At 41.6% G+C, this 26,467-nt stretch overlaps 2 protein-coding genes and 1 pseudogene across 3 annotated transcripts; all 3 read left to right on the top strand.

Moving 5' to 3' along the window:
- The first annotated feature begins 4,169 nt into the window (after window positions 1-4,169).
- LOC311499117 (trace amine-associated receptor 1-like) lies at window positions 4,170-6,117 on the top strand. The gene has a single exon (XM_084559982.1). It carries the CDS (start codon window positions 4,505-4,507, stop codon window positions 5,480-5,482), a length of 978 nt encoding a protein of 325 aa, XP_084416108.1. The 5' UTR covers window positions 4,170-4,504; the 3' UTR covers window positions 5,483-6,117.
- Window positions 6,118-16,369: 10,252 nt separating this feature from the next.
- Window positions 16,370-17,446, top strand: LOC311499113 (trace amine-associated receptor 1-like; annotated as a pseudogene). The gene has a single exon. The product of its transcript is annotated as a trace amine-associated receptor 1-like (transcript).
- Window positions 17,447-23,304: 5,858 nt separating this feature from the next.
- Window positions 23,305-26,430, top strand: LOC311499109 (trace amine-associated receptor 1-like). Its single transcript, XM_084559975.1, has one exon. It carries the CDS (start codon window positions 24,787-24,789, stop codon window positions 25,840-25,842), a length of 1,056 nt encoding a protein of 351 aa, XP_084416101.1. The 5' UTR covers window positions 23,305-24,786; the 3' UTR covers window positions 25,843-26,430.
- The last annotated feature ends 37 nt before the right edge of the window (window positions 26,431-26,467 follow it).

Below are 26,467 nucleotides of genomic sequence, written 5' to 3' on the forward strand. Positions count from 1 at the left end.
TTACTCTCCCATATAACTTTAGTGTAATTTGTATTCCTTTGGAAGATAATTAGATCAGTGTATATCCATGTAGTGGGAGTGACTGGGGCACTAAAACGCAGCCTCTAAATAATTAATAATTTTAACCAATCCGGAGTCCGGAGTTGGCAGTGTCATCATTTTATATGGACGACCTTCCCTGTCCTTTTTGGGGGCTTTACTTTGTCCAGACTTGGGTTCATTCACTGAGATAAAATATCACAAGTACTACTATGTTGTGTGTAGGATGAGAATTATATAGTTGTCTCCAGAAAAACCAAATACAAATGAACAGTAGTTTGTTCTGCTCTGATGATTAGATCTTTCAAGTAGTTGGTATGTATATGATGAAATGTGAACAACACTTGCTCCTCAAAATGCACAGAACACACAGTAACAGTATATACAGTAGATGAAAGCACTAAGAGAAAAGACAAAAAAGATGGCTGGGTGCCCTCACAAATGATACACTCCTCAAGGTGGTGAATACAGCTTTGTGTTTCAGCTAAAACTTTACATAGATAACCAAACAAAACACCCCAGGGAGCCGGGTGACTTCAGACCAGTTGCATTAACATCCCACATCATGAAGACTTTTGAACGGCCGCTGCTCCATCTCCTCAGACCCCAGGTCCACCACGCACAGGATCCACTGCAGTTTGGATACCAGGAGAAGGTGGGCGTGGAGGATGCCATCCTCTATCTGTTACACAGGGCTTACTCTCATCTGGATAAGGAGAGCGGTGCTGTGAGAATCATGTTTTTTGATTTTTCCAGCGCCTTCAACACCATCCGGCCCCTCCTGCTGAGAGACAAGCTGACAGAGATGAGGGTGGACTCACACCTGGTGAGATGGATTACAGACTACCTCACAGAGAGACCACAGTACGTCAGACTGAAGGACTGCACGTCGGACACTGTGGTCAGCAGCACCGGAGCACCACAGGGGTCTGTGCTCTCTCCCGTCCTCTTCACCTTGTACACATCTGACTTCCAGTACAACTCTGAGCTCTGCCACATGCAGAAATACTCAGATGACACTGTGATAGTTGGCTGTATCAAGGATGGACGGGAGGAGGAGTACAGGAGCCTGGTCGCGGACTTCATGAGGTGGTGCAGGTCCAACCATCTGCAGCTGAACACCTCCAAGACCAAGGAGATGGTGGTGGACTTCAGAAGGAAGAAATCACATCTCCAACCTGTGTCCATCAACGGGGTCGATGTGGAGGTGGTCACGACCTACAAATATCTGGGGCTGCAGCTGGACGACAGGCTGGACTGGACAACAAACATGGACACACTCCACAGGAAAGGACAGAGCCGTCTGTACTTCCTGAGAAGGCTGGGGTCCTTCAACGTCTGCAAAAAACTGCTGCAGATGTTTTACCAGTCTGTGGTGGCCAGCGTCCTCTTCTATGCTGTGGTTTGCTGGGGAGGAAGCAGCAAGAAGAGGGACGCTGCTCGACTGGACAGACTGGTGAGGAGGGCTGGCTCAGTGGTGGGCACAGAGCTGGACTCTCTGGTGACAGTGGCAGAGAGAAGGACCCTGGACAAACTGCTGTCCATACTGGACAACGCCCACCACCCTCTACACAACACCTTCATCAGGCAGAGGAGTGTGTTCAGCGGCAGGCTGCTGTCTCAATCCTGCTCCACCAACAGACTGAAGAACTCTTTCGTCCCCCTGGCCATCAGGCTGTACAACAGCTCTCAGTGATGGCAGGAGACACAATAGACAATGGACATACCTTTTTGCACCTACTTACTGGACACTCTGTCATTACCATGTCTGTCTACCTCTGCTACATCTGGTGACTGTGATTTTCATTAATTTTTTCCCATTTGTAGCTCTCATATTTATAAAAAAACAAAAACAAAAACAAAACTTCTACTTCTACTGGTCACTTTATATTTCTAACAGGTCACTTTATATTTATATTTCTAACAGGTCACTTTATATTTTTAACATAGTTTATAGTTGTATAAACATTTTATTTCTAGTCACTTTATATTTTTTATATAGCTTTTGTATTTTATGTTCAATGTATGTTACTGCTACTGGATGCTCGAATTTCCCTCGGGATTAATAAAGTATCTATCTATCTATCTATCTATCTATCTATCTCATTCATCTAGAAATAAAAATGTAATAGTTTGCCATTGTCACATTGCAAATGGATGAACATAAAAGAACATAAAAATACGAACAAGCCACAGCTAACATGATTACGACTTATCCTTTGTCAACATTCTTTAACTTTTATAGATACTAATACAGAAAAGATTTCCTCCTGTAAAGAGACATATTGTATGTACAAATTAGAGCTGAGCTAATGTTAGTTGAAACCCTGTAATCTGGAAAGTCACTCTATCTTCACAGTTAGCTTTCCACAAAAAATGTCTGTATATTGACCGACAGAATACAAATTACACAAAAGTTATGAGTGAGTAAATGATCGTATTTTATGCCAGAAATAAGGTCCAGGTTGTAAAAAACAGTAGTTCCCCTTTAAGAGTAAATGGCTTGTATTTACACCAGTGCCATGGGAACCCTTCTGCTATGTGGACGTGGTACAGCCATACTTGTTGTTTTATTCCCATAATTGTACAATGTTTTGTACATTTGCTCCATGAATTTGACTGTCTTACACATTGTTTAAAATTGAATCCAAGGACCCACAGTTAAAAATTAATTTGTTTTCCATTAAAGAACAATGTTGATTTCAGTTCCATGTTTCTTTATTTAAGTTGCAGTAGACAAGGAATTAAAAAACTATGGGTAAGTGGTAAATATCAAATACATTAAGGGTGAAGTTAACTGTACACAAATGGGTACAGAAACACTCTTCTTGCAATGACTAGTCTGACCAATAAGTCTTGATATTGTTATGGCCCAGCTCTGGGACCATAACAAATAAGGGAAACACACGGGGAGTTACATCAAAAGAAAATATTTATTTTAACAAAGATAAATTCCAAAAAGAAATATTAACCATATTGTTCAACAAAATGAAACTACCAACCTAGATCAACCTAGGAAAATGCAAACTAAACTATACAAGAAATTAGAAGAACTCAAATCAAGATAGCATGGTGTCCGGGACAGAGCAAGAGAGAGAATGAGTTTGCAGAAGGGCAGGGTTTTATGGGTCTGGAGACAGTGGCCAGCTGCCTCCAATCCCATAATGGCCAACCAGCTTGTAGTATTTCTCAGTCCCCTTAAACCAGTATGCGGTAAGGTGTTTGTGTGTTAAATGTAAACAGTCCTCATAGACCCAGTCGACCCCATATACCACAATTTGCTCCTGACCCCACAAGCCTGTGAAATGTCCCATATTGTGTGTGTGTGTGTGTGTGTGTGTGTATAGTATATATATAGCTTCACTCCACACTATGTGGAGTGAAGCTATATTGTCATTTAGTTGCTCAAATGCTCAGTACTAGTACCTAGCAGTGGTAATAGTAGTGGATTGGTCTTGACTTGGTCTCGACTAGTCCTGGTCTTGGACTTGTCTTGGACTCGACAAAGGTGGTCTTGACTACAGCCCTGCCCGGCTCATATCAGTGACTCAGAATGATCCGAATCCCTCGAAATATCCGGGTCTTACACTACTAGTTATTATGAAAAATTATCGTTTTTTTAACATTTATGAATCGTTATCGAATCGTCACGTGTCGCATCGCGATGAATCTAATAGTCAATGTATTGGCATACCCCTACTACTTTAGGGATTGCGCACTTTATGCACAGTATTGTACTTAGTTCTATGTTTTCAAGTAGCTACATGGTCTTGGAGGAACGTCCTCTCATCTCACTATGTACTGCACCCTCTATATATGTTTGAAATGACAATAAAATCCTCTCTGACCTTTGACGCTAAGCGCAAAACCAATACATGAGAAACCGGTAGTGGATATTGTTAGCTGGACAACTACCACTACTTGCTTTATCTAATTTTTTATTTTTTTTTTTTATTACTACATCATTTTCACATGTTCTGGTTTTGACAACCGTAGCACACAGCAAGCAAGGGGGGAAAAAACAAGCCATTCACTGAAAGAAAAAAAGAACTCCACTATGAAGGCAGCCATGTCAACAGAGTTTATGATTGCATTATTATGTATTTGATGGCTAATTAAATCCTCACAGGCAAAGAGGCAAGTGGCAAATGTGTCTTGTTGTTGCATGTTTGTTTCTATGGCATCTAATATGATGCAGGATGCTCATAGGTTGCAGCATCTAACACCTGAATGGACAAGGGACGTTTACATAAATGCTTTGTATTGGACATTGTCAAACAGACAAAGGGCACCAAACAGTACTGATGTATGGACTACCCAAACAGTTTGGTATGTACTGTGTAGGGAATCAATGAGAGATTTTGTTTTTAATCTTGTGAAAACTTACGTTTGAATAGTTAACTGATGCTGAGCAAAATGTTGTATTACTTTTAACTGTAACTTGAAATAACAGGAACTCATAAACATGCAACTTGTAACTGGTGTCAATAAGACAGGGTTTCTTAACCTACATCCATGCTATAAAGTAGATGCATCATATGCACCGGCAGAACCTTCCACAATATGTGTCATATTTCATATTTTCCTTGGTTTATTATCGGTTGTTACTGTATGCGGAAATCTTCTGGTCATAATCTCCATCATTTACTTCAAGCAGCTGCATACTTCCACTAATGCTCTCATCCTCTCTCTAGCTGTGGCTGACCTGCTCGTAGGGGCTGTAGTGTTTCCTCTCACCATGGTATTCTCAATAAGCTTGTGTCTGTTTCAAGAAGAAGTGCTGTGCAAAGTACGGGGCAGCTTTGATATAACACTTAGTATTTGCTCTATTCTGAACCTATGCTGTATTTCTATTGACAGATATTATGCAGTATGTCAGCCTCTGACATATAGAACTAAAATGAGTGGTCGAATTGTTGGGACAATGATCCTGGTGAGCTGGGGTGTTCCTGCTGCAATTGCAACTAGCATGATTATAAGAGGATCTGACAAAGGAAGATGCAAGGAAAGATGTTTTTCTGATGCAGTCGGTAAAACTATGGGAGTTGTATTCACATTTTACTTGCCACTAATCTTACTGCTTTGTATCTACCTGAGGATTTTCCTTGTTGCACAGAGGCAAGCACGCAGCATCCAGAACACAACAAAGGCTGGGGCAACTGTCAGTAAGCTGGAGAAGAAGGCCACCAAAACTCTGGCTATTGTTATGGGAGTTTTTCTGATGTGCTGGCTGCCTTTCTTTCTCTGTGTCTCTGTTCTTTCCCTCAGTAATGCATCAGAGCCAGGACCTTTAGAGGAGATATTGAATTGGCTTGCTCTTTCAAATTCAATGGTCAATCCATTCATTTATGCCTTCTTTTACAGCTGGTTCAGATCAGCTTTTAGAATGATCATTTCTGGAAAAATTTTGTTTGGTGATTTTACCCACTCCAAACTGCTTTAATTAACGCTTTTTGTGCTACAAGTGTCTATTGCCATGCTTATACAAATGAACATAGCATTATATTTTACTTAGGACTGAGTATGGTGAACAGTTCAGTGGCACACAAGTGTACACAATTGTAGTGCTCATTTTGTAAGCTCTGCTTGAAGACTGCTAGAGGTGCTGGGCTTCTTGAAGATGAAGTCATGCACTAATCCCATACATAGAAGAAAAATGCTACCCGTGACTAACCAAACAGTGCTGAAGAGGCAGTAAATGTAAAAGTTCTTGTGTATTTTACACATGGTAGTCACTTGGCTATATTCACCTGTTTCACTGAAGTCACACTTCCTGGAAACTTTGTTTTTGTCACAGCTGTTTTGACACAGAGATGAGAAGAAGCATGGCCAGAGGCCACAAAGGATATATGGGAGGCTGATTCAAACACAATGGGATATTTTCCAGTGCAGGACAGAGGAACCAACGACCAGTTTCTGTCATCTGACCTGAAACAGAGAAGTGTCTTCTGACCAATACTGAAGCTGAACACTCATCACCTAACTCCTAAGTCTGAATTATATGTGCTGCATCATATATTATTTGATTTGATTTCATAGTAACATATCATTTTCTTAAGTAAATTGGTTGTCAAAAATAAATTCAAAGCAACATGTTTTCTTCAATACACGTGAATGTCTGATGATGTAAACTTCCACATACGTTGATCAAATAATGGTGTAATATACTTTACCATGGATTGTAACAATTACCGTAAAACTCGGAATATAAGCCGCACCGGTATATAAGCCGCAGTCTATTTTTTAGGGCCTCAAACTGGGAAAACAAGGTTTTCTATTGCTATTTGTTAATAAAACATTACACATGTTATTTCAACACTGTTTCCATTTATTTTAATTTGAAACATTCAAAACATAACCTATTCAGCAGGTTTACTTTTCAGATTGCAGTTTTTCAGTTAACTTCTTAAGTAAACAGTAGTACAACATCTAAACCATGAGCTTAAATTAACTTAAACATTCTTTAACCAAGTACCTTAAACTCATTTTCTCTTTTTTTAATAACAAGACTGTTTACCTTATTACATTGTGGAGGCTGTAGCTATAAATGCTTACTAAAATCCCAAAAACTCTTCCTCAGAATCGTCACTGTGTCCAAACATTGTGACCAAGTCATCATAGCGCTCTGCCAGCAGATTCACATCACTGTCCTCCGACTCGGCGTTAGTCCCAGTTCCAGAGTCAAACAGAGCGTCGTCCTCGGTGCCATCCAGTCGGTTCGAAATTGAGCATTTCAGGAAGGCCCGTGTTATAAGCTCTGAGGGAATGTCCTCCCAGCTGTCTTTTACCCACCCGCACACTGTGGCCAGTGCGGGTCTCTTCAGATTACCCCGCGGTGTGAATGCGTGATCATCTCTTTGAAGCCAATCCACCCATTTCTGCCGAATCCGGTCTTTGAATGGTTTGTTCACTCCGACGTCCAGAGGTTGCAAAATCCCGGTCATCCCGCCAGGAATGATCGCCACATCTGTTTTCATGGTCTTAAGCTGTTCGCGCACAGACTTGTGTAAATGACCTCTGAATGCATCCATCACCAGAAGCGCCTTTTTCTTTAGAAGTCCACCGGGTCTTCTCCCCCAGACAGTTTTAATCCAGTCAATCATGCCCTGAGATAAAAAATTGAATAAAATGATATTATTATTTTTTTCATAAAAAAAAAATTTAAAAGCACAGCGCAAAGACATGGTTTAAAACAAACTAATAACCTACCGTTTCCTCCATCCATCCTTTCTTATGCACTCGTACACAGACACCTGCCGGCATGCGCTCTTTGGGAGCCGTCTTCCTTTTGAAGATGATGAGTGGCTGTAGTTTGGTGCCATCAGCGCAACATGACAAAACAACAGTGAAATGTGATTTCTCGTGTCCCGACGTCTTGATCTGCACTGTTTTTTCGCCTCGGTTATTGACGGTGCGGTCGGGCGGCATATCAAAGCACATCGGCACCTCGTCCATGTTTCCAATTTGGCCGAGTGCATATGAATTCTGCCGGCGCATTTTAATAATGAATCGCTGGAACGTTATCATTTTTTCTTCATAGTCCATCGGCATCTTTTGTGAGATGCGAGTTCTTCTTCGAAGGGACAGTGCTTTTCTTTTCATGAACCTGTCACACCAGCTGAGGCCACCACGGAAATCAGTCTCATCCAACTCTTTCGCTACCTCTATTGCTTTCATCCGAATCATGTTTTTTGACACGGGGACTAGTTTGCTTCTTTGCTCAGCGATCCACTCAAAAACGGCATCTTCCACCCGTGGCCACAGACATTTTCTCCCTCTGTTAGCTTTCTTAGTTTTCACCATGACTTCAAGTTTAGCTTTGTTTCTCCGCCACTCACGAACCTGTTTCTCATCAACATTAAACTCTCTCCCCGCGTGGCGATTTCCATTCTGTTCCGCAAACTCCACAACGTGGAGTTTTTGGGCTGCCGTGTAGCTCTTTCTTGTAATTTTCCCAGGCATGTGTAGTCGTACTGTCGTCGTGTCGGTGTCGTGCATGTGTCTGTGATAAAATGGCGTCTTACGCACACTGGCTGGCTATATGACGGCGCTACGTAGCTACGTAGCGCCATCTTGTGGGTCAAATTTACAATGTCAGCATTTACCCTGGTATATAGGTCGCACCGGTGTATAAGCCGCACCCAACTTTTTAGATGAAAAAAAAAGGAAAAAAAGTGCGGCTTATACACCGAATTTTACGGTACCACACTGTCACACAGGTATTGGTGGCTGTACACATCACTAAAACAATGGTAATTGTTTAATGCAAATACTATACATTATACAAGGGATGATGCATGTGGGATACTATTTGCTGGAGCACAGATTTTCAAAAAATGTAGATAATATCAAGGTCACTTTTTTCCATGTTGATGAAGTTACTCCCCTTAACTGTTCGAAACCTATTCCAAACAAAGTTGGTCATGACTGTACAAAACCTCACACTAAGATTTGATGTAACACACAAATGAGACCCTACCTTAAGCTGACACATCTAATTTTAAAAAAAGAATCAGTGATGTTTTGACCTGGGTCCAGCCACACTTCAGTGAATACGCCGATCCAAAAAAAACGTTGACCCAAAGAGTTTTGGGTCTTGATTCCCCAGAACTGAATGGACTGGTGAAGATAAAATGATTTTTATTTTTTTATCTTTTGAATGCAGTGAAGAGTCCTTACTCCCTGTGTATTTAAGTTTTTGATGGACATGAAGCAGCCTCTCTAAAAATAAGACTGATGATACAGAAATAGGTAAACTGTAAACTGGTAAACTGTTATCTACGTATAAGAATACATAGTTGTTGGATTAAGGTTAGGATCAAAACTGATGATAAAGAAAAAGAAAAAATAAATCTATGCAGTGCCACTAAAAAGTGTTTACACCCTTCATAATTTTCTACATTCATTCATATAAATTACTCAAAACCTCACACAAACCCTGGTAGTAAACAAAGAGAACCCAATGAACGTCACCCAAATGAAACATGAATATCATACTTTTGTATTTGTGTAATCAAGAAAATTAATCATTTGTACATCTCTGTGACGTGAAAAAGTAAGTTTGTCCCTTGTTTTCAGTATCTGGTGTAGTTAGGCCTGGAGAAATTTTAGCCAATTATCTTATTATTGTTCTTCTTTAACCATTTTGTTGTGTTTGGGGTCGTTGCCTTGCTGCGTGACCCGGTTTCTCTTCAGATTTGGCTCACACACAGATGTCTTGACATTTTCATTCACTGGAGTAGTTCAGAATTCATTGGACCATCAGTGATGGCAAATCGCCCTGGACCAGATGCAGCAAAACAGGCCTTTAGTTGTGTAGAAGTTACCCTGGGTTCATTGGTGACCTCTCGGACTATTGTGTGTCTTGCTTTTGGAGTGATCTTTGTTGGTCAAGGGTAACAGTCATCTTAAATCTCCTCCATTTGTTCACAATCTGACTGACTGATTCCAATCTCGTTAGAGATGGTTTTTTAACGTTCTCCAGCCTGGGGAACCATAACAACTCTTTTTCTGAGGTCCTCAGAAAGCTCCTTTGTCTTTGTCATCATACACTTCCATAAACATGTGTTAAGAAGATCAGACTGTGAAAAATTCCAGATTTTTGTTTTATTATTTAAAAAAAAAAAAAGAAAAAAAAAAGGGCACTGAATTACAGCCAAGTCTCATTACAATGACTGGAAAGACTTCTGAAGAGATTTGGCCTTGAAATGAACTTCTAATACTAGAGGTGCACTTATTTTCCCACCTCACAGATATGTAATATTGGCTCATTTTCCTCAATAAACAAATACAAAATCGACATTTCTGTTTAATTTTTTTGACTGGGTTTTCTTCATCTACTGTCTGGACCTGTGTGAAAATCTGCTGACGTTTTGAGTCATTTTTATGCAGAAATGTAGAAAATGATCGAAGGTGTAAATACTTTTGAGCAGCACTGTACAGTAATTACTGTATAGGACAAGTAAGGTTACATAGTAGTTGTTGCTGATGACCTCCGTAGAGATCATTAAGGGCACCAAATTCCTTGGTAGGGGAGAACCTCACCTGGTCACTCAACACCAGCTCCATCACCAAGAAAGCCCAGCAGCGTCTCTGCTTTCTGAGGAAGCTGAGAAGAGCAAATCTTCCACTCCCATCCTGACCACATTTTTCAGAGGGACCATAGAGAGCATCGTGAGCAGCTGCATCACTGTCTGGTTTGAGAACTGCACCATCTCAGATCGCAAGACCCTGCAGAGGATAGTGAGGACAGACGAGAAGATCAACAGAGTCTCTCTACCTTCCATCACAAACATCTACACCGCAAAGCCAGCAGCATCATCATGGATGACCATACACACCCCTCACACGCATTCTTCACCCTCCTTTCATCTGGGAAAAGGTACTGGAGCATTCGGGCCCACATTCTAGAACTTGCTGTAACTGGACTTAATATACACAAATAGACACACTCACCAACAACCACAATAATATCATAACCTGTCAGCCCTTTGCACACATCTTTGCATCCTTTTCACACACTATGTTTACAATCACCCTTACTTAGGGCTGGGCGATTAATTGAATTTGAATTTCGATTTCTATTTTGGCATCCGTCGATCATGAAAACAAGATAATCATAATAAAACGATCATTCTGCCGCACGCCGTGTCTTGTGTGGTAAATGTGGAACAAATGAAGGTAAATGTGGAACAAATGAAGATATTGTTCGAGATATGTCACACGACTAGGGTTGCCGACCGTCCCTTGAAAAACGGAATCGTCCCATATTTACAAACAAAAGTACGCGTCCTGTATTGAGCTGAAACAGGATGCACTTTGTCCTGTATTACTGTGAAAATAAAAAATAGTGTGTAAAATGTCAATGGATTTAATGAATAACAGGACGCTTTATATGAACATTTACGAACATGCTTATAAAAACTGACACAGCATTATAGTTTACTTAAGATTGAGTATAGTGTACAGTTCAATCCGCATATTGCATGAAGTGGTACAGCTGAGGCTACAATTGTAGTACCCATTTTGTCAGCTCTGCTTGAAGACTGCTTTAAGACTACCAGTGACTAAGCACACAGCGCTGAAGAGATAGTAAATGTAAATGTTCTGGTGTCTTTTACACGTGGTAGTCACTTGGCTATATTTACTTGTTTCACTGAAGTCACACTTCCTGGAAACTTTTGTCACAGCTGTTTTGACAGAGATGAGGAGAAGCATGGCCAGAAGCCACACAAGATATATGGGAGGCTGATTCAAACACAACGCGGCATTTTCCAGTGCAGGACAGAGGAGCCAACACCTGCTTTTTCTCATGTGACTTTAACAGACAAACAGACACTGAAGCTGAACACTTATCACCTAACTCCTAAGTCTGAATTATATGTGCTGCACCACATATTACTTGATTTAATTTCATACTCACACGATGACGCAGTATGGGCGATAAAACGATAACGATATCTATCGCGATAGACACGTTCGATAGAATGTTCAATAATTTCACTTGAACTCCTTTAGAGAAAAATAGGAAGAAAACCCTGAGCTGTAACTGCAAGTCATTCTGGGGGATTGTAGGCAGAGGAAGGTCTTTAGCCTCTCAACCTATCACGGCCCAGCTAAGCCATGTTGGTGGCATCAACAACAACAACAACAAAAAAAAAAGAACAACGTGGAGTGAAAGGAGAATGTGCGACAGTGCTGTTTTCGTCAACGATGACGATGGTATTTCGTTGACGCCCCTTTTTTTCATGACAATAACGAGACAGTGACGAGCTAAACATGTTTAAGCTACGTGTGTAAGCTTTCGTAGACGAGACTGGACGAAAATGTTAGTGGGTGGTCTGTCAGAAATGCATGACATTTCTGCCAATTGTCTGTCAAAAGCTAAAAAGTATCAGCAATGGGGCTGCATCCTATCGTTGTTTGGTCACGCCCACCACATGGCATCATGCCAGCATCTGTGCACATTCTGCACAACACGCCTGCCGTAGTCACACTAAATGATGGACCTTGGTGGCAGCGGCAAGGGCCTTGGTGGTCGGAAACAACAAGATGATCTATGGACATACTTTAAATATAATCCAGGAGAAAGAAAAACAGAATGCATCATAGAGGGAGACGGCGGTAAATGTGGCCACAAACGAGGTGGAAAGAATACCACAAACCTCAAGCGGCACCTGAAGACTCACCAAACTGATATTTTTTCGAAGGTAAGTTACAAGAAGTCCTGTTAACATATCATATCCATACAATGTTACTCGACAATCGGTTTGTAATAAATTTCATAGTAAGCTTAAAGTTGCCCACATAACTCCTGGCGCAAAATGCGCTAACTTCAGGCTAAAACTAGCTTGGTTGTGCTGCTAACCCAGGCTAAAGTTAGTTTAGTTGCGCGAACTGGACCCTCATTAAATTATGGAATAATTAAAAAAATATAATAATAATTACAAATTAAAATAGGCCTATTTGTGGAAAAAATATGTAATATTTGAGTTACATAAAAGCTTTTTATTTGTTTTCTTCCTAATTGTCCTTGAATAGTGGTCAAGAACTCCCCCACCCCCAACACAAAAATGTTTCGGCCACTGATCAAAATTTGATGTTGCCATTTGATTTGAAGTTCAGTACGCTCAAAATGTCTGGTCAGCACAAGTCCGGTGCTCAGAAAAGGAAAGAAAAGAGAAGAAGAGAAGAAGAAAATAGAGGCCTTAAAGATTTTCTAAGCAAATATTTAAGAAAAGATGGTGACGGTGAAGCTGGGACTAATAAAGTGAACGTAGAGTAAGGTAAGAAACAGCGCAGCCAACGTTTACCAGCCTTGTAACGTAACCTTACAGGCTAGCTCTAATGTTAACGTCCATTAGCTTGAATAAAAGCCCGACACAACACGTTATCTTTGACAGAAACAGTTGAGTTTGGTAGCTCCGTCAGAGAGGATGAGACAGAGAGGAGAGGGGATCCAGCTGCAGTCAGGTCACAGAGAGAGTGATGCGGGAGGGGCCCGCTGTCGCGGAGCGGAGGGACAGAGTCAGGCTACCGGTGAAAGAGAAGAGCGCGAGAGAGGGAGTCACAGTGATGCGGGAGGGGCCTGCTATCCTGGAGTGGAGGGACAGAGTCAGGCTACCGGTGAGACAGAGAGAGAGAGGGAGGGAGAGAGTCACAGTGGAGCGGGAGGGGTCCGCTGCCCCGTCGGAGAGTCTGAGCAGGATGGATCAGAGTCTTCATTTCAGCGATCCTGCATTACGGCCAACTAGAATGACCGACTCTGACAGAGTGAACCTCGTACGTGTGATGGCAAAACGCACGCCTTTCTCAGAAAGGGCAAAGGAATTGCCAGCAGATGCAGAGGGCAGGGAATTCCCAAACTATGTGACATATTCCACATCCCACAATGGAAGGGAAAAAAAATCAATAGGGACTGGATAGTATATAGCAGCTCAAAAAAGGCCTTATTTTGCCTACCATGCTTGCTGTTCTCCTTTGAAGTAGAGAAAAAGTCAACTAGTGCACTAAATTCCACAGATGGGATGAAAATATCGAATGTAAAATGCAGAAAGCTTTACGAGAGATTTCCAGAACATGAAAGAAACCGTGCACACAAACATTGTTATTGGAAATGGAAGAACCTACAACATTCTGTCCTACAGACTTCTGGAATTGACAGCCAACAACAAAAATTGATGGAGACAGAAATCGAAAAAAACAAAGCACTATTAAAGCGGCTGCTGGATGTAACACTGTACTTAGCCTTCAGGAATCTGCCATTCAGGGGTGCACAAATACACTAGATGAGCCAGACAATGGACATTTTCTTGGCATAATTGAACTGTTGGCAAGGTATGACAGTATCCTAAATGACCATTTACAAAACATTACAGAGCACCGGCAACAGGGAAAGAGACTCCAAGCTCATTACCTTTCACCTGACAGCCAAAACGAATTTATTGAACTTTGTGCTCAGTGTGTCCTAAACACTATTTTGAGGGAAAGGCAACAAACAACATTCTATTCCATAACATGTGATGCAACCCCAGATGTGACAAACTTGGAGCAAAATGTACTGTTGCTGAGGTATGTCAGTCAAACTTCCCCTAAGGGTGGGTGGGAAATAAATTAACGTTTCCTTGAATTTAAGGACTTTTCAAAAAAGACAGCAGAGGAAATCGCCACAATGGTGGAACAATCACTAGGTGAACATGGGATAGGCATAGCTGATTGCAGAGGTCAGTGCTATGATAATGGAGCTAACATGGCAGGAAAAGTGAGAGGAGTGCAAGCTCGCATACTGAATAAAAATCCCTTGGCCACATACTCATCATGTGCATCTCACACGTTAAACCTAGCTGGTGTCCGTGCAGGCCGGGCCTGCCCAGAAATAGACATATTCTTTGGCTTCATCAATCAGCTGTACAAACTATTCAGTGGCAGTCCTCACAGATGGGAAATCTTACAAAGAGTTTTGGGTTGTTCTCGGCACAGCTTGTCTGACACACGATGGAGTGCGCGGATTGAGGCAGTGCACCCAGTGGCAAAACATTTGCCCGGTGTGATCCAGGCATTAGAAACCTTTATCACTACAGGTAACCTCACCAGTGAAGCCAAAGCTGAAGCACAGGGTCTTTCAGTCCTTTAATGCAATTTTGCTCCTCACTTTTTGGGTCAAGGTGTTACAATGCATAGAGGATAGAAACCTTACCAGTGACTTCCGGTTATGGCGGCTCAGTGAACGGTTGGGTCAATTCAGTCCTCCAGTATATTTTGAGATTTAATAGCGAATAAACCCTATTAGTAGTAATTGTGAAATAGAAGCTCACTAAGAAGAACACGATGTCGACACAGAGTCCGTGGACAAGGAAACCACGAAAAGAAATCGACCAACAACCCAAAAGATCCTAAAATGCCAGCCCCGGCTAGCAACAAGCCAGAGCTAACACCTGTAATGGCTACTAACGACACGCTACAGACATCCGAGCCGCCGTCTTGGTTCTCCGCTGAAATGATGAAGTTCGCGGCAACAATTCAAACTTCCATTACAACCCGACTACACCAAGTTGATGCCGCACTGGAAAAGATGAGTGAAGCCATACACTCGACCAACACGAAAGTTATCGCACTGGAGGCCAAATGCTGCATCTACGAGGCCGCTGTTGTGGACCTTCGTCAAGGGCTGACGGAGCTGGAACGGAAACATCAAAAAGAAGTGATGGAGCTGAAAGACAAACTGGGCGATTATGAAAACAGACAGCGCCGTAAGAACCTGAGAATCATGGGCTTCCCACATGGAGTCGAGGGGGCCAACGCCTCCCACATTTTAAGGGACCATGCCAGCTTACATACCACTGGTTAAAGTAACTAAACCAGTTCGGAAGCAGGTATGGGTGTGGCTGGAAGGGTCTTCAGAGGCACTTCAAGACCGTTTCTGTACCACCAACTGGAATATGTTCAAGCAGGCTGCCACGTACAACAACACCACAGACCCCCAGGAGTACACAGAGACTGCCACTGCCTACATCGCCAAGTGTGTCTCTGTGACCATCACTGTTCAGGCCAGTCAGAAGCCATGGCTGACAAGAGAGATCTACAGGCTCCTGAAGGCTTGAAACGCTGTGGTCAGGGGCACCGAGGTGGGGAAGGGGGAGGGCCTTGTAGGCTCCTCTCTCGGTGGGAATCACCCCCTGGTATTTAACCATTTAACCGAAATTACCTGCATCGGTTTCTGGTTGTTTACACAACAAGCAAGTTTCAGTAGAAGTTTCCTACTTAAGCCTCAAACTTCCCAGCAGTCCCCTAGAACTGAAGAAGCTACTCGGATGAGTGGTGAAACGTCTTCTCAAAACTCAACAAGTCCAGTTGCCTTGTTTAAACGCTTTTTTGGATTATTGGAAACTGGAAAAAATAGCCTTCTTTAGCTCAGGACCATGACGTCTGACTACTAAAAACAATCACAAAATCTCCCAACCTTATAATTTTAGGGGATTTTCTTGTCTAAATTAATAATTCCTGTAAAAATTATTTGAAATATAATTAAAACTCAACGGCACAGAGTCACAGTCTGTAATATTAATTAGATCACATGCTAACAGAAAGTAGTGCGCTGCATCTGACTGGACAGGAGATGTTTGTATTATGATAAATAGGTGGGGTTTAATATTTAAACAAGTCCAATATATCTGCACAGTGGCACAATGATTAAGAACACATGTCCGTGACAAACAACAGCGAAGAGTCAACTAACTCCCAGCATACGGTATGGTACTTACAGAAAACAGAATTATTTTATGTTTTTCACAGTTGATGTCAAAGGAGCACTGATGTTGATGTGGTTACATACAGCGTGCTGTATTTAAACTATTAAAAATGATTTCTCAATGTAATTTAATGTTATTGAACATTCATTGCAGGACTTTACAAGCATGGAACCAGAGCTGACTGTGAACAGGACTTCTAATGACATACACCCCTGCTATGAATTGTATGATTCTATGTATATATTTACAAGCAGTCCTTCCATTATATGTGTAGATTATATATTTTCCTTGGTTCATTATCTCTTTTCACAATACGTGGAAATCTTCTTGTAATAGTCTCCATCATTTACTTCAAACAGCTCCGCAGCCCGACAAACTATCTCATCCTCTCTCTGGCTATGGCTGACCTGCTGGTCGGAGTTTTAGTGTTTCCTTTCAGCATGGCATTCACTGTGACCTCTTGTTGGTATCACGAAGGTTTGTTTTGTAAAGTGCGAGGGAGCTTTGATGTGACACTGAGCACAGCTTCGATTCTAAATCTGTGTTGCATTTCTATTGACAGATATTACGCAGTATGTCAGCCTCTGACATACAAAAGTAAAATAAATGATCGTGTCACAGGGTTGATGATTCTGGTGAGCTGGGGAGTTGCCTCTCTGATTGGAATTGGAATCATAATTGCAGGTTTTAATCAAGGAAAATGTGAAACAAGTTGTTTACTTGATGCTCTCATATCAACCACATTAGCGTGTATTTTCTCCTTTTATATCCCAGTTGTAATTATGCTCAGTATCTACCTAAAGATTTTCCTTGTTGCACAGAAACAAGTGAACAGCATCCAAAACACAACCTTTCAGAGCAAAAGGTCCGGAGGAGCTGTCAGTAAGATGGAGAGAAAAGCTACCAAAACTCTGGCTATTGTTATGGGAGTTTTTCTCTTATGTTGGACTCCTTACTTCATTTGTATGGTCTTTCAGCCTTTAACACACAGTGTAACACCTATCGCTGTGATTGAAACACTAAATTGGTTGACGCTGTCCAATTCGATGCTGAATCCATTTATTTATGCTTTCTTTTACAGCTGGTTCAGGTCAGCTTTCAGAATCATCCTTTCGGGAAAAATATTCCGGGGTGACTTTGCAAACACAAGACTGCTTTGAATGTTATTTTGAATGCTTAAAGGAGTCCTAGAACACATTTTTTGACCATTAGGAATTGATCTTTGAGCCTAAATAATGGCATATGTAAATTTGTGGGGCTGAAAACGCCCCAGGAGCACTGCTAGAGAGCCTAATACAAGGTCATAAATAAGCCCTGCAATGAAACAGTTTGTTTTTCCCGCCCACTCAGCAAATTCATGAATAATGAAATGAGCTGCGTGCTGATTGGCCAGTTTACCCAAAGGCTGATTGGCCCACATATCCTGAAAGCTGATTGGCCTAATCCACCGGGCTGAAGCTAGAGCCAAAGCCATCGATAGCTAACCGAACTACGTTTACTGCTGACAAAGAAATTAGTCGAATTCGTCGGCGTTAGCAAACGCTATGCCAATTAGCAACACTAATTCTGCCCTGTATTTTTCGAGCGGGGCAAACTTAGTTTTCAATCCATATAATGACAACAGGTGATCGATTGCATTGCCACAAATGGTCCACAAACGGGGAAAAAACAGGGAAAAACATATCCTTAACCATAACCGGCCATTTGTCATACAGAGAGGGGATAACACGCAGCAAAGAGCCACAGGTCGGACTAGAACCCTGGTCTGCTGCAGCAGGGACTCAGCCTCGGCACATGGGTCGCCAGCTCTACCCACTGAGCTATCCCGGCGACCCAGCTGGCTTGATACTGTCCGAGGTTGGAGAAACACTCCGGGGTGAAGTGGGCAGAACAAACTACCAACCTCGGGTTGAAGCTCTGTGGAACGCGGTTGTAAATGAACATCAACCATTCCCGCTGACAGTTGAGTTCTTGGGGAAGTCTGTGTAGAGTCTTGACCTGCCCCAAACATCCTGGAACATTACACGCAGTCCGACATACCGTATCCCTCTTGACAGAAACTGCGGTTAGCTGTCGCTGGGACTAGCTAGCTAACGCCTCCGCCCTTACAGTGGGCTGGAACATGCAAATGAGAGAGGGTGTATCCAAAAGGGCTGGGCGCCTATTACATAATATCGGAGCTCTGTTCAGATTTGCCCATTTCAACACGGCCATTTCTAATTTTGAATGTGCATACGAAAGCAGGCTGGAGAAGGCGGTGAAGTTTTTGGTGTGGTCCTTAGACACCACTCGGAGCCTAAATTCAACAGGAACAACGTAAATGTGGTTTTGAATTCTAGGACTCCTTTAAGTGCTGTTTTAGTAACGCTAAACTAGTCCACTGTTTTAGTATCACGATTTCGTAATATCTGTCAAAAGACAATAATTAAATTCACATACTGTTCTTCAAACTCCAAAGAAAGGATTTGCTGAAAAAAAAATCAAAAAAATAGCAGCATAATAACGTGCATGTGACCCACACTACACAAGTAAATGTGACATGGAACGTACATTTTTATGCCTCAGCTTTTAGTTTGTCTTAGCTATAGTGATTGTGTGTTTGGGTCTGGTGCCATGCCATACAGTAGATGAGGCAACACTTCAGATGGAGACCTTGAAGATGGGACTGTAGATGATTTTGGATTTCGTGGCTCTCTGAGCTTTATATATTACTATTGCAATGCTCTTACTCAAAACAATGACACATGTTAGCCTTCTTTTCTTAAGGGAACTCTTAAGGGTACATACAGTATCTTGGCCAATACCCCAGGAACAGAACACTGGCCCAGCAGCATCAGGACTGTCTCATCTCTTGATATCACTTTTCTCACTGATTGGTGAACACAGATTTATTGTCACCAGTTTGTTAATTGTGCTATAGCAATTATTACAACAAATAAATAATAAAGCAATAACCTTCTAGTTTGTGTAACATGTCTAATACTTCAAATCCAACTGAATCTAATTAAAAAGAACAAAAGGACGGAATGACAAAACAGAAACGGTAGAAAGGGCATTTCTACATAAAAAACAACATAGCTGGTAAAATTTGATGAAATTAATGTAAAACCTTAAAAAAAAAAAAAAAAAAGCATAACTATTTGTTTTTTCTTTTTTGACACAACAGAAGCAGTTCCCCCACGTCCCAGTTACCACAGTTACAACACTGGCAGATAAAACATCCCAAGGCACGTAGCATGGTCTCACGGCCATCTATTCAACATCAGAGCTGCAGATATTGGCCTTCGCAAAAACATGCCCTGAGTAACACCATTTGGAGTTGACAGAGACAGCAAACCTACATCAGATATAACACAATACTACCAGCACTCAAGCTGTGCACTAGCCAGAGCCAGTGTCCATCTTGTTAGTCAGTGACAACATATGCCCGATACTGTACCCTTAACCATCTCTACATCTGTTTACCCTTCAAACATACAACTGGTGAATGGTGGTACTGAAGAATACCCTCACGTTAGCAGCACTGCTGCTGGACGGCTGAGGTGTCCAGTGTCCTGCACATAGTGTGTAGTAACTAACTGAAAACTAAATAGTAAATTGTATCTAAACATTAATGCAACCAAGCAATATCAGTGTTTCCCACACATAGACGAATCTGTGGCGGTGCGCCACAGATTCAACTCCGACCGCCACAGATTCAACACAGACCCCAAAAAAAAAAAAAAAAAAAAAAAAAAGATTTAACACCGACCGTCACATATTGCGTTTCGTTATTCTTTTTTTTACGCTATTTAAAACACGCAGCGTATTCGTTCAGCTGCATTTCCTTTCCCTGCTCTCTCTTCGTCTCTCTGTCACTCACGCGTCTCTCTCTCACACACACATACCGTAATTTCCGGACTATAAGCCGCTACTTTTGTCACTTGCTTTGGAACCTGCGGCTTATACAACGGACATATGGATTTTTACAGCTAACGGTCACAAGGGGCGCACTATCATGGAAGCGCAAGAGCGAGACAGACAGTTGGTGCCAGGTAACTAGAGCAAAACAAACCAAGTGAGCCCAAATGCAGTACGAGAGCTGCATTTAAGTTAAAGGCGATCGATCTGACTGACTTTTCTGGTATAGTAGGCTGGTTATTTTGATACAGTGGCCGTGTTACTGCACCTTTACTGCTGTGTTGGCTGTTTTCGAAAAAGATGCTGGTTATTTTGTTGAGCAGCCGGGTTACTGCACTTTTGCTGCCGTGTTACAGGCAAGCACTTTTACAAACAAATTAAATTTAGCCATTTAACGTTATTGCCTCGTCAAGCGTTGTAAGCTTTGTTTTTTGTTATACTGCACTACTACGGTACTATGACTGCAGGAAGCGCGCCGTTGTATTATTTGTGCACTGCACGAATGCTGTTTGTAATGTCAAAGATGTGAAAGTTTGATCGATCGATTGATTGAAAGATTGATTGAAAGATTTATTGTGTGGGTGCGGTTTATAGTCGGGTGCGGTTTATATATGGAACAATCTGTATTTTCCCCAAAATTTAGCTGGTGCGGCTTATATTCAGGTGCGCCTTATAGTCCGGAAATTACGGTGTATATATAGGGTGTTAAAATTAATGTAATAAAGTTCTGTGTAACCAATTATTAACAGTTTTTTTTAATTATTAACCTTTAGGAATTAGGAAATCCCTTTAGGAATCCACCCCCCCCCCCCCCCCCCCCCCACAGGGCACATACCCTATCCAATCATTCTGAATTCAGTCAAAGTAGTAAAAAAAGAGTGCAGGAGCTGCCATGTTGGAATGAACTCACTGCAGCTCCGGTTCGTGGATTACCTTGTTAAAACGGCAGCGGCCAAGTGGCAGCATACTGTATATTAGGCAGCCAGTGACCAGTCAGTTCTTGAAGTTTACGGTTTGGAGGGGAATTTGGGCAACTTTGACAAGGTGAGTGGTTCAGAGCATCATGGTGGGGAGTCAGCCCCACCAGTGTATGGTTATAAATGGAGAGGATGTTGCGATTGTAGCCGAGTACAAGTACTTAGGCACAATAATAGATAATAAGTTGCAATGGAACAGTAACACCGACACAATCTATAAAAAGGGGCTGCAGAGGCTGCATTTTATGCGCAAATTACGACAATTTAGAGTGGATAGGGATATGATGTTACTTTTCTATCACTCATTTGTGGAGAGCATGCTACTTTTTTGTTGTGTTGCCTGGTATTTCTCCTTGTCTGTGACCAATAAAAACAAACTGAGCAAGATAGTCAACATGGCCAGCAAGGTTGCGGGGCAAAAACTAGACAGTATGGCTGTGACCTGAAAGAAGGGTAGTGAAGAAAAGGTCAAGCAATAAATGAAGATCTGTCACATCCCCTACACCAGGCATATGAGGTGTTGCCATCAGGGAGGAGGTTCAGGTCACCTTCTTTCCAAACAAATCGAGCCAGTCGGTCATTCATTCCAACCAGTATTACACTGATGAACAAGAAGTTACCTGTAGGACAGCACTTTAAATAGCACAATGCACTTTCTTTCCAGCTGGACTGTCACAGTATGCACAACTGCACTTTATTATCCTGTTTATGTGTAGTGGGGTCTGTGTCTTCTGTCCAGATGTTGTGAATGTGTGGGGGTATGGTAGGGTGGGGGTGGTTGGGGTGAGGGAAATTCTGTTGTATATTCTGTCTTGTATTTCGTCTTGTCTGTCTTACTGTCTTTGTATAAATGTATCAGATGTACTGTATGGCACAGAACAATTTTCCGCATAGGACAAATAAATCCATCATCATCATCTCTGTAACCACAGCTCTTGTGGGGTGATCCTAGTATGCAGTGGTTTATACCACCAAGAGTGGTCCAAGGAAAGAAAGCTGGTGAAATGTGGCTTGGGCAAATATTTAATAAGGAAGATCTGTCCCCTCATGATCTTTTCACCTCAAGTGAATACGGCCTGTTACAATTTCATTATCCATTACATTTTCCCATGCTGTCAAAATCAGTCTGTCCACAATTGCTATGTCACAACAGTCATCCTATAAACTACCCTCCCCTCGTCCCTGTGCTTTAAAGTCTGTGTCACATACAGCCCAATCTGATCGTAAGCGGGCCTGACCAGTAACATTACAGTATAATAATCTATAAATGATAGTGTAAAAAGTACAATTACGTTATGAAAATGTTTACATTGAATGAGCTATCTGTTTACAAAAACATTTTTTGAACAACCTGGAATTTCTTTGAAAAAATAAAGTGCAATTTTATTGCTGTCTGCCGTTTAGTTCTGGATGTTGTGTTCTGTCCGCTACTCCTACGAAAACAGTGGACAACTTAGGAATAGCAGTTACTTTTGGAGCACTCTGTTCTCTTATTTTGCAGGTGGGTGGGTAAACTGCCTCAAAACTATTCTGAGTAATCACTCTTTGCATGGGAGGTGAATGGATGACGGGTTTACGAAAGTATTAAACTTGGGATGTGTGTATAACAGCAGTTAGCTTGTATGACTCTTACTAGGATGCAGAGAGACCTGGTTAGCTTCATATCCAGCTATGCTGCCCAGGAGAGCTCAGCCTCCCATACATTAACAAAACCACTGTGGCCCCATAGGTCCCTACTAGTTACCAGGAAATACATTATCACAAAGGCACTTCTAAAAGCACACATAACATTTCTGACCAGGTGGTCCCCATATTTCAATTTAATATCAAAACCAAAAAATGTATTTTGAATAGATTCTAAGTTAATTAAGTCTATGGTACCAAACTGTCCAGTTCGCAGTGTCTTAACTGTACTCACAGTTCCTGGGACGCAGAATGCTGTTGGTGAAGAAATATGTCCTCAGCCTCCGTCCACGTTTGTAAGCATCCAGTAGGTTCTCAGCAGCTTGGTGCAGTAAGTGTTTCCCATCAACAAGTCTCTCATACTGTTAGCACGAGGAGCTAGCTAGCAACAGTCCACAGCCTGGTCACGGTTGCATCAATTAAGTAGAATTCCCCACGGAAAAGGCTCCCACTGAGCGTCCAGTCTCTCCAGCAAACAAATTCACTAAGTCGTGCAGGCAGGCACGTAACTAAAGCATATTAACTTAAAACACTAAACGCTGGATTCTGTACCTGATATAAAGTGATCGCTACAGAAGCGAAGTCCGTTTCTTGAGGGATCCCACCGCTCCGTTTTCTCGTGCCTGCTTCTTCCGCGTTATATTGCAGTAATCCACATCTGCTGTCTTGCAGGATCTTTGGGAATCCTAGAAAACGATTTCCCCTTTGCTTGTCCCCGACTGTTCTGGCATCCTGGGGCACAACAGCTATCGACTATTTCTGGATGTAACTGGTACAAGGACAAGTTAGTTAGTTGCTCGCAGGTGAAGTTCGAAAAGTGTGCTTTCCTGCCAATATGGCGGTGCTGCGACTGCTGGCGTAGGCTGACGTCAGCTACCGGAACTCATTTACGACACAAGACTATGGTGCGTTCAGCAACCATGTTGAACATAGGACATTCCAAATACTTAGTGAACCTTCCCAAATAATACTCGTCTTCTATGTAATTTCCGCATTTTGTAATTCATCTCTCATCCCTTTGATTTCTCCTTATTGAACTGGTAACATGTTCATGGGTGCAGAACACTGCACATTTTTCTTGCCCAGTGAAATAATTTATTTTACTGAACAAACCAACTACTTTAATGATTATAAACGAAAAGTAATAGGTGAGCAATACCTCAGCATTGGCATATGCCACGCTGGCTATTACAAGATCTCTGTAGCCATATGTAGCCTTAGATGACATATGCTTTCCGTCACCACTGGGCTGGATTGCTGGGCTGTATGTGGGACTCTACTGCCCGTCTCCAGATGGTACAGAATGCTTTTAAATCTCACTCCGCCCTACCACTCTGAGCTGCTACACCTTCATACACCCACCTGTTCTCTCGGATAAACTGATCAGCTGTTCCTGAGTGTGCCAAAGACCAAGTGGAAGCTCAGAGGTAACCATGCCCCAAGTTAGATTCTCTAAAGTCAAATTATATTCAGACTAAATTGTGCTAATTTCCATTTCCCCTTTGTATTAGTCATTTCTAAACCTACTATTTGTTACAGTATGCTTTATATGAGACTAGAGATCAAAACAGACAAAACACTCACTGTACAGAAACTGTAAGAATAAACACACTCACACTAACACACATACACGCCCATACATATGTCATTACTCATCATTTTGTAATTTTGTACGTCATGCAAAGAGGACATTGGTTGGTTGCCCATATCTGATTGGAGGATGAAATTATATGTTAATTATATGTATGAGGTGGGGCATTTTAAATACCAAAGTCCAATGTTCTACACATTGACACAGTGTCTACTCATCATTCCCCTTGCATGGACTAGTACGTATACGTAAGTACGTATTACAAGGTGAGAAAGCTTGATAAACTGAAAACAGTTGAATCTAAAATGTACATTTGTATGGTTCTGATGTGCATATTGTACATGCTGAAATGAAAACATTTTCTTTGCATTACAGATTGATGTTGCAGGAATCTCCAAGCATGAATTCAGAGCTGAATATCAGCAGCAGTTACGTTGCTGATGACATACATCCCTGCTATGAACCACACAATTTAACTTACATATTTACAAGCAACCCTTCCATTGTATGTGTATTATTATATGTTTTCCTCGGCTCATTATCTCTTGTCACAATATGTGGAAACCTTCTTGTAATAATCTCCATCATATACTTCAAACAGCTGCACACTCCTACTAACTACCTTATCCTCTCTCTGGCTGTGGCTGACCTGCTCGTTGGTGTTTTAGTTTTCCCTTACAGCATGGCATTCACTGTGACCTCATGTCTCTATCATGAAAGTCTTATTTGCAAAATACGGGACAGCTTCGATGTGTCGCTGTGCACATCTTCTATTCTGAACCTGTGCTGCATTTCCATTGACAGATACTACGCCGTGTGCCATCCTCTGACATACAGAACTAAAATCAATGCACATGTTACTTCAACCATGATCCTCTTGAGCTGGGGTGTTTCAGTACTAATTGGAATTGGGATCATATTTGCAGGTTTCAGCCAAGGTACATGTGAGGAAATGTGCTCAGCCGATGTTGTAGTGGCAAACACTATTGGACCAGTTTTTTCATTTTACCTTCCAGCGATCATAATGCTCTGTATTTACCTAAAGATTTTCCTTGTTGCACAGAAACAAGTAAAGAGCATCCAGAATACAGCTTGTCAGAGCACAAAGTCAGGAGCTACTGTCAGTAAGACGGAGAGAAAGGCCACCAAAACTCTGGCTATTGTTATGGGAGTCTTTCTTTTATGTTTAACTCCCTATTTTATTTGTGTTGTTTTTCAGCCTTTAGCTTATAACCCTCCATCAGTTCCTGTGATTGAAACACTAAACTGGCTTGCACTGTCAAATTCAATGCTGAATCCATTAATTTATGCCTTCTTTTACAGCTGGTTCAGATCAGCTTTTAGAATGATCATTTCTGGAAAAATTATATTTGGTAATTTTACCAACTCCAAACTGCTTTCATGAATTGGTTATTGTGCCGGAAAACTCTGCTGCCATGCTTGTAAAAAATTAACACAGCATTATATTTTATTCAAGATTGAGTATAGTGTACAGTTTAACCAGCATATTACATGGAGTGGCACAGCTGAGGCTACAATTGTAGTGCCCATTTTGTAAGCTCTGCTTGAAAACTGCTGGAGGTGCTGGGCTTCTTGAAGATGAAGTCACCCACCAATCCCATATGTAGAATTTAATGCTACCAGTGACTAACCAAACAGTGCTCCTTAAAGTCCATTCTACGTTCTGATGAAGAGACAATAAATTAAAGTTCTGGTGCCTTTTACTCACATTAGTAACTTGGCTATATTCACCTGGTTCACTGAAGTTCTTCCTGGAAACTTTTTTTTCTGTCACAGCAGTTTTGACACAGAGATGAGAAGAAGTATGATATATGAGTATATATGGGAGGTTGATTCAAACACAACGGGACATTTTCCAGTGCAGGACAGAGGAGCCAACAACAGGTTTCTGTCATGTGTCTCAATCCAGAGAAGTGTCTTTACTGACTTTAACAGATACTGAAGCTGAACACTCATCACCTAACTCCTAAGTCTGAGTTATATGTGCTGCACCATTTTGTGATTTCATT

The sequence above is a fragment of the Chelon labrosus genome (assembly GCF_963514085.1).
Source record: "Chelon labrosus genome assembly, chromosome: 14".
Taxonomy (NCBI): domain Eukaryota; kingdom Metazoa; phylum Chordata; class Actinopteri; order Mugiliformes; family Mugilidae; genus Chelon; species Chelon labrosus.

Excerpts from the sequence above, each read along its gene's own strand:
- LOC311499109 (XM_084559975.1), top strand. The coding sequence starts at position 24,787 with ATGAAAACATTTTCTTTGCATTACAGATTGATGTTGCAGGAATCTCCA.
- LOC311499117 (XM_084559982.1), top strand. The coding sequence starts at position 4,505 with ATGCAACTTGTAACTGGTGTCAATAAGACAGGGTTTCTTAACCTACAT.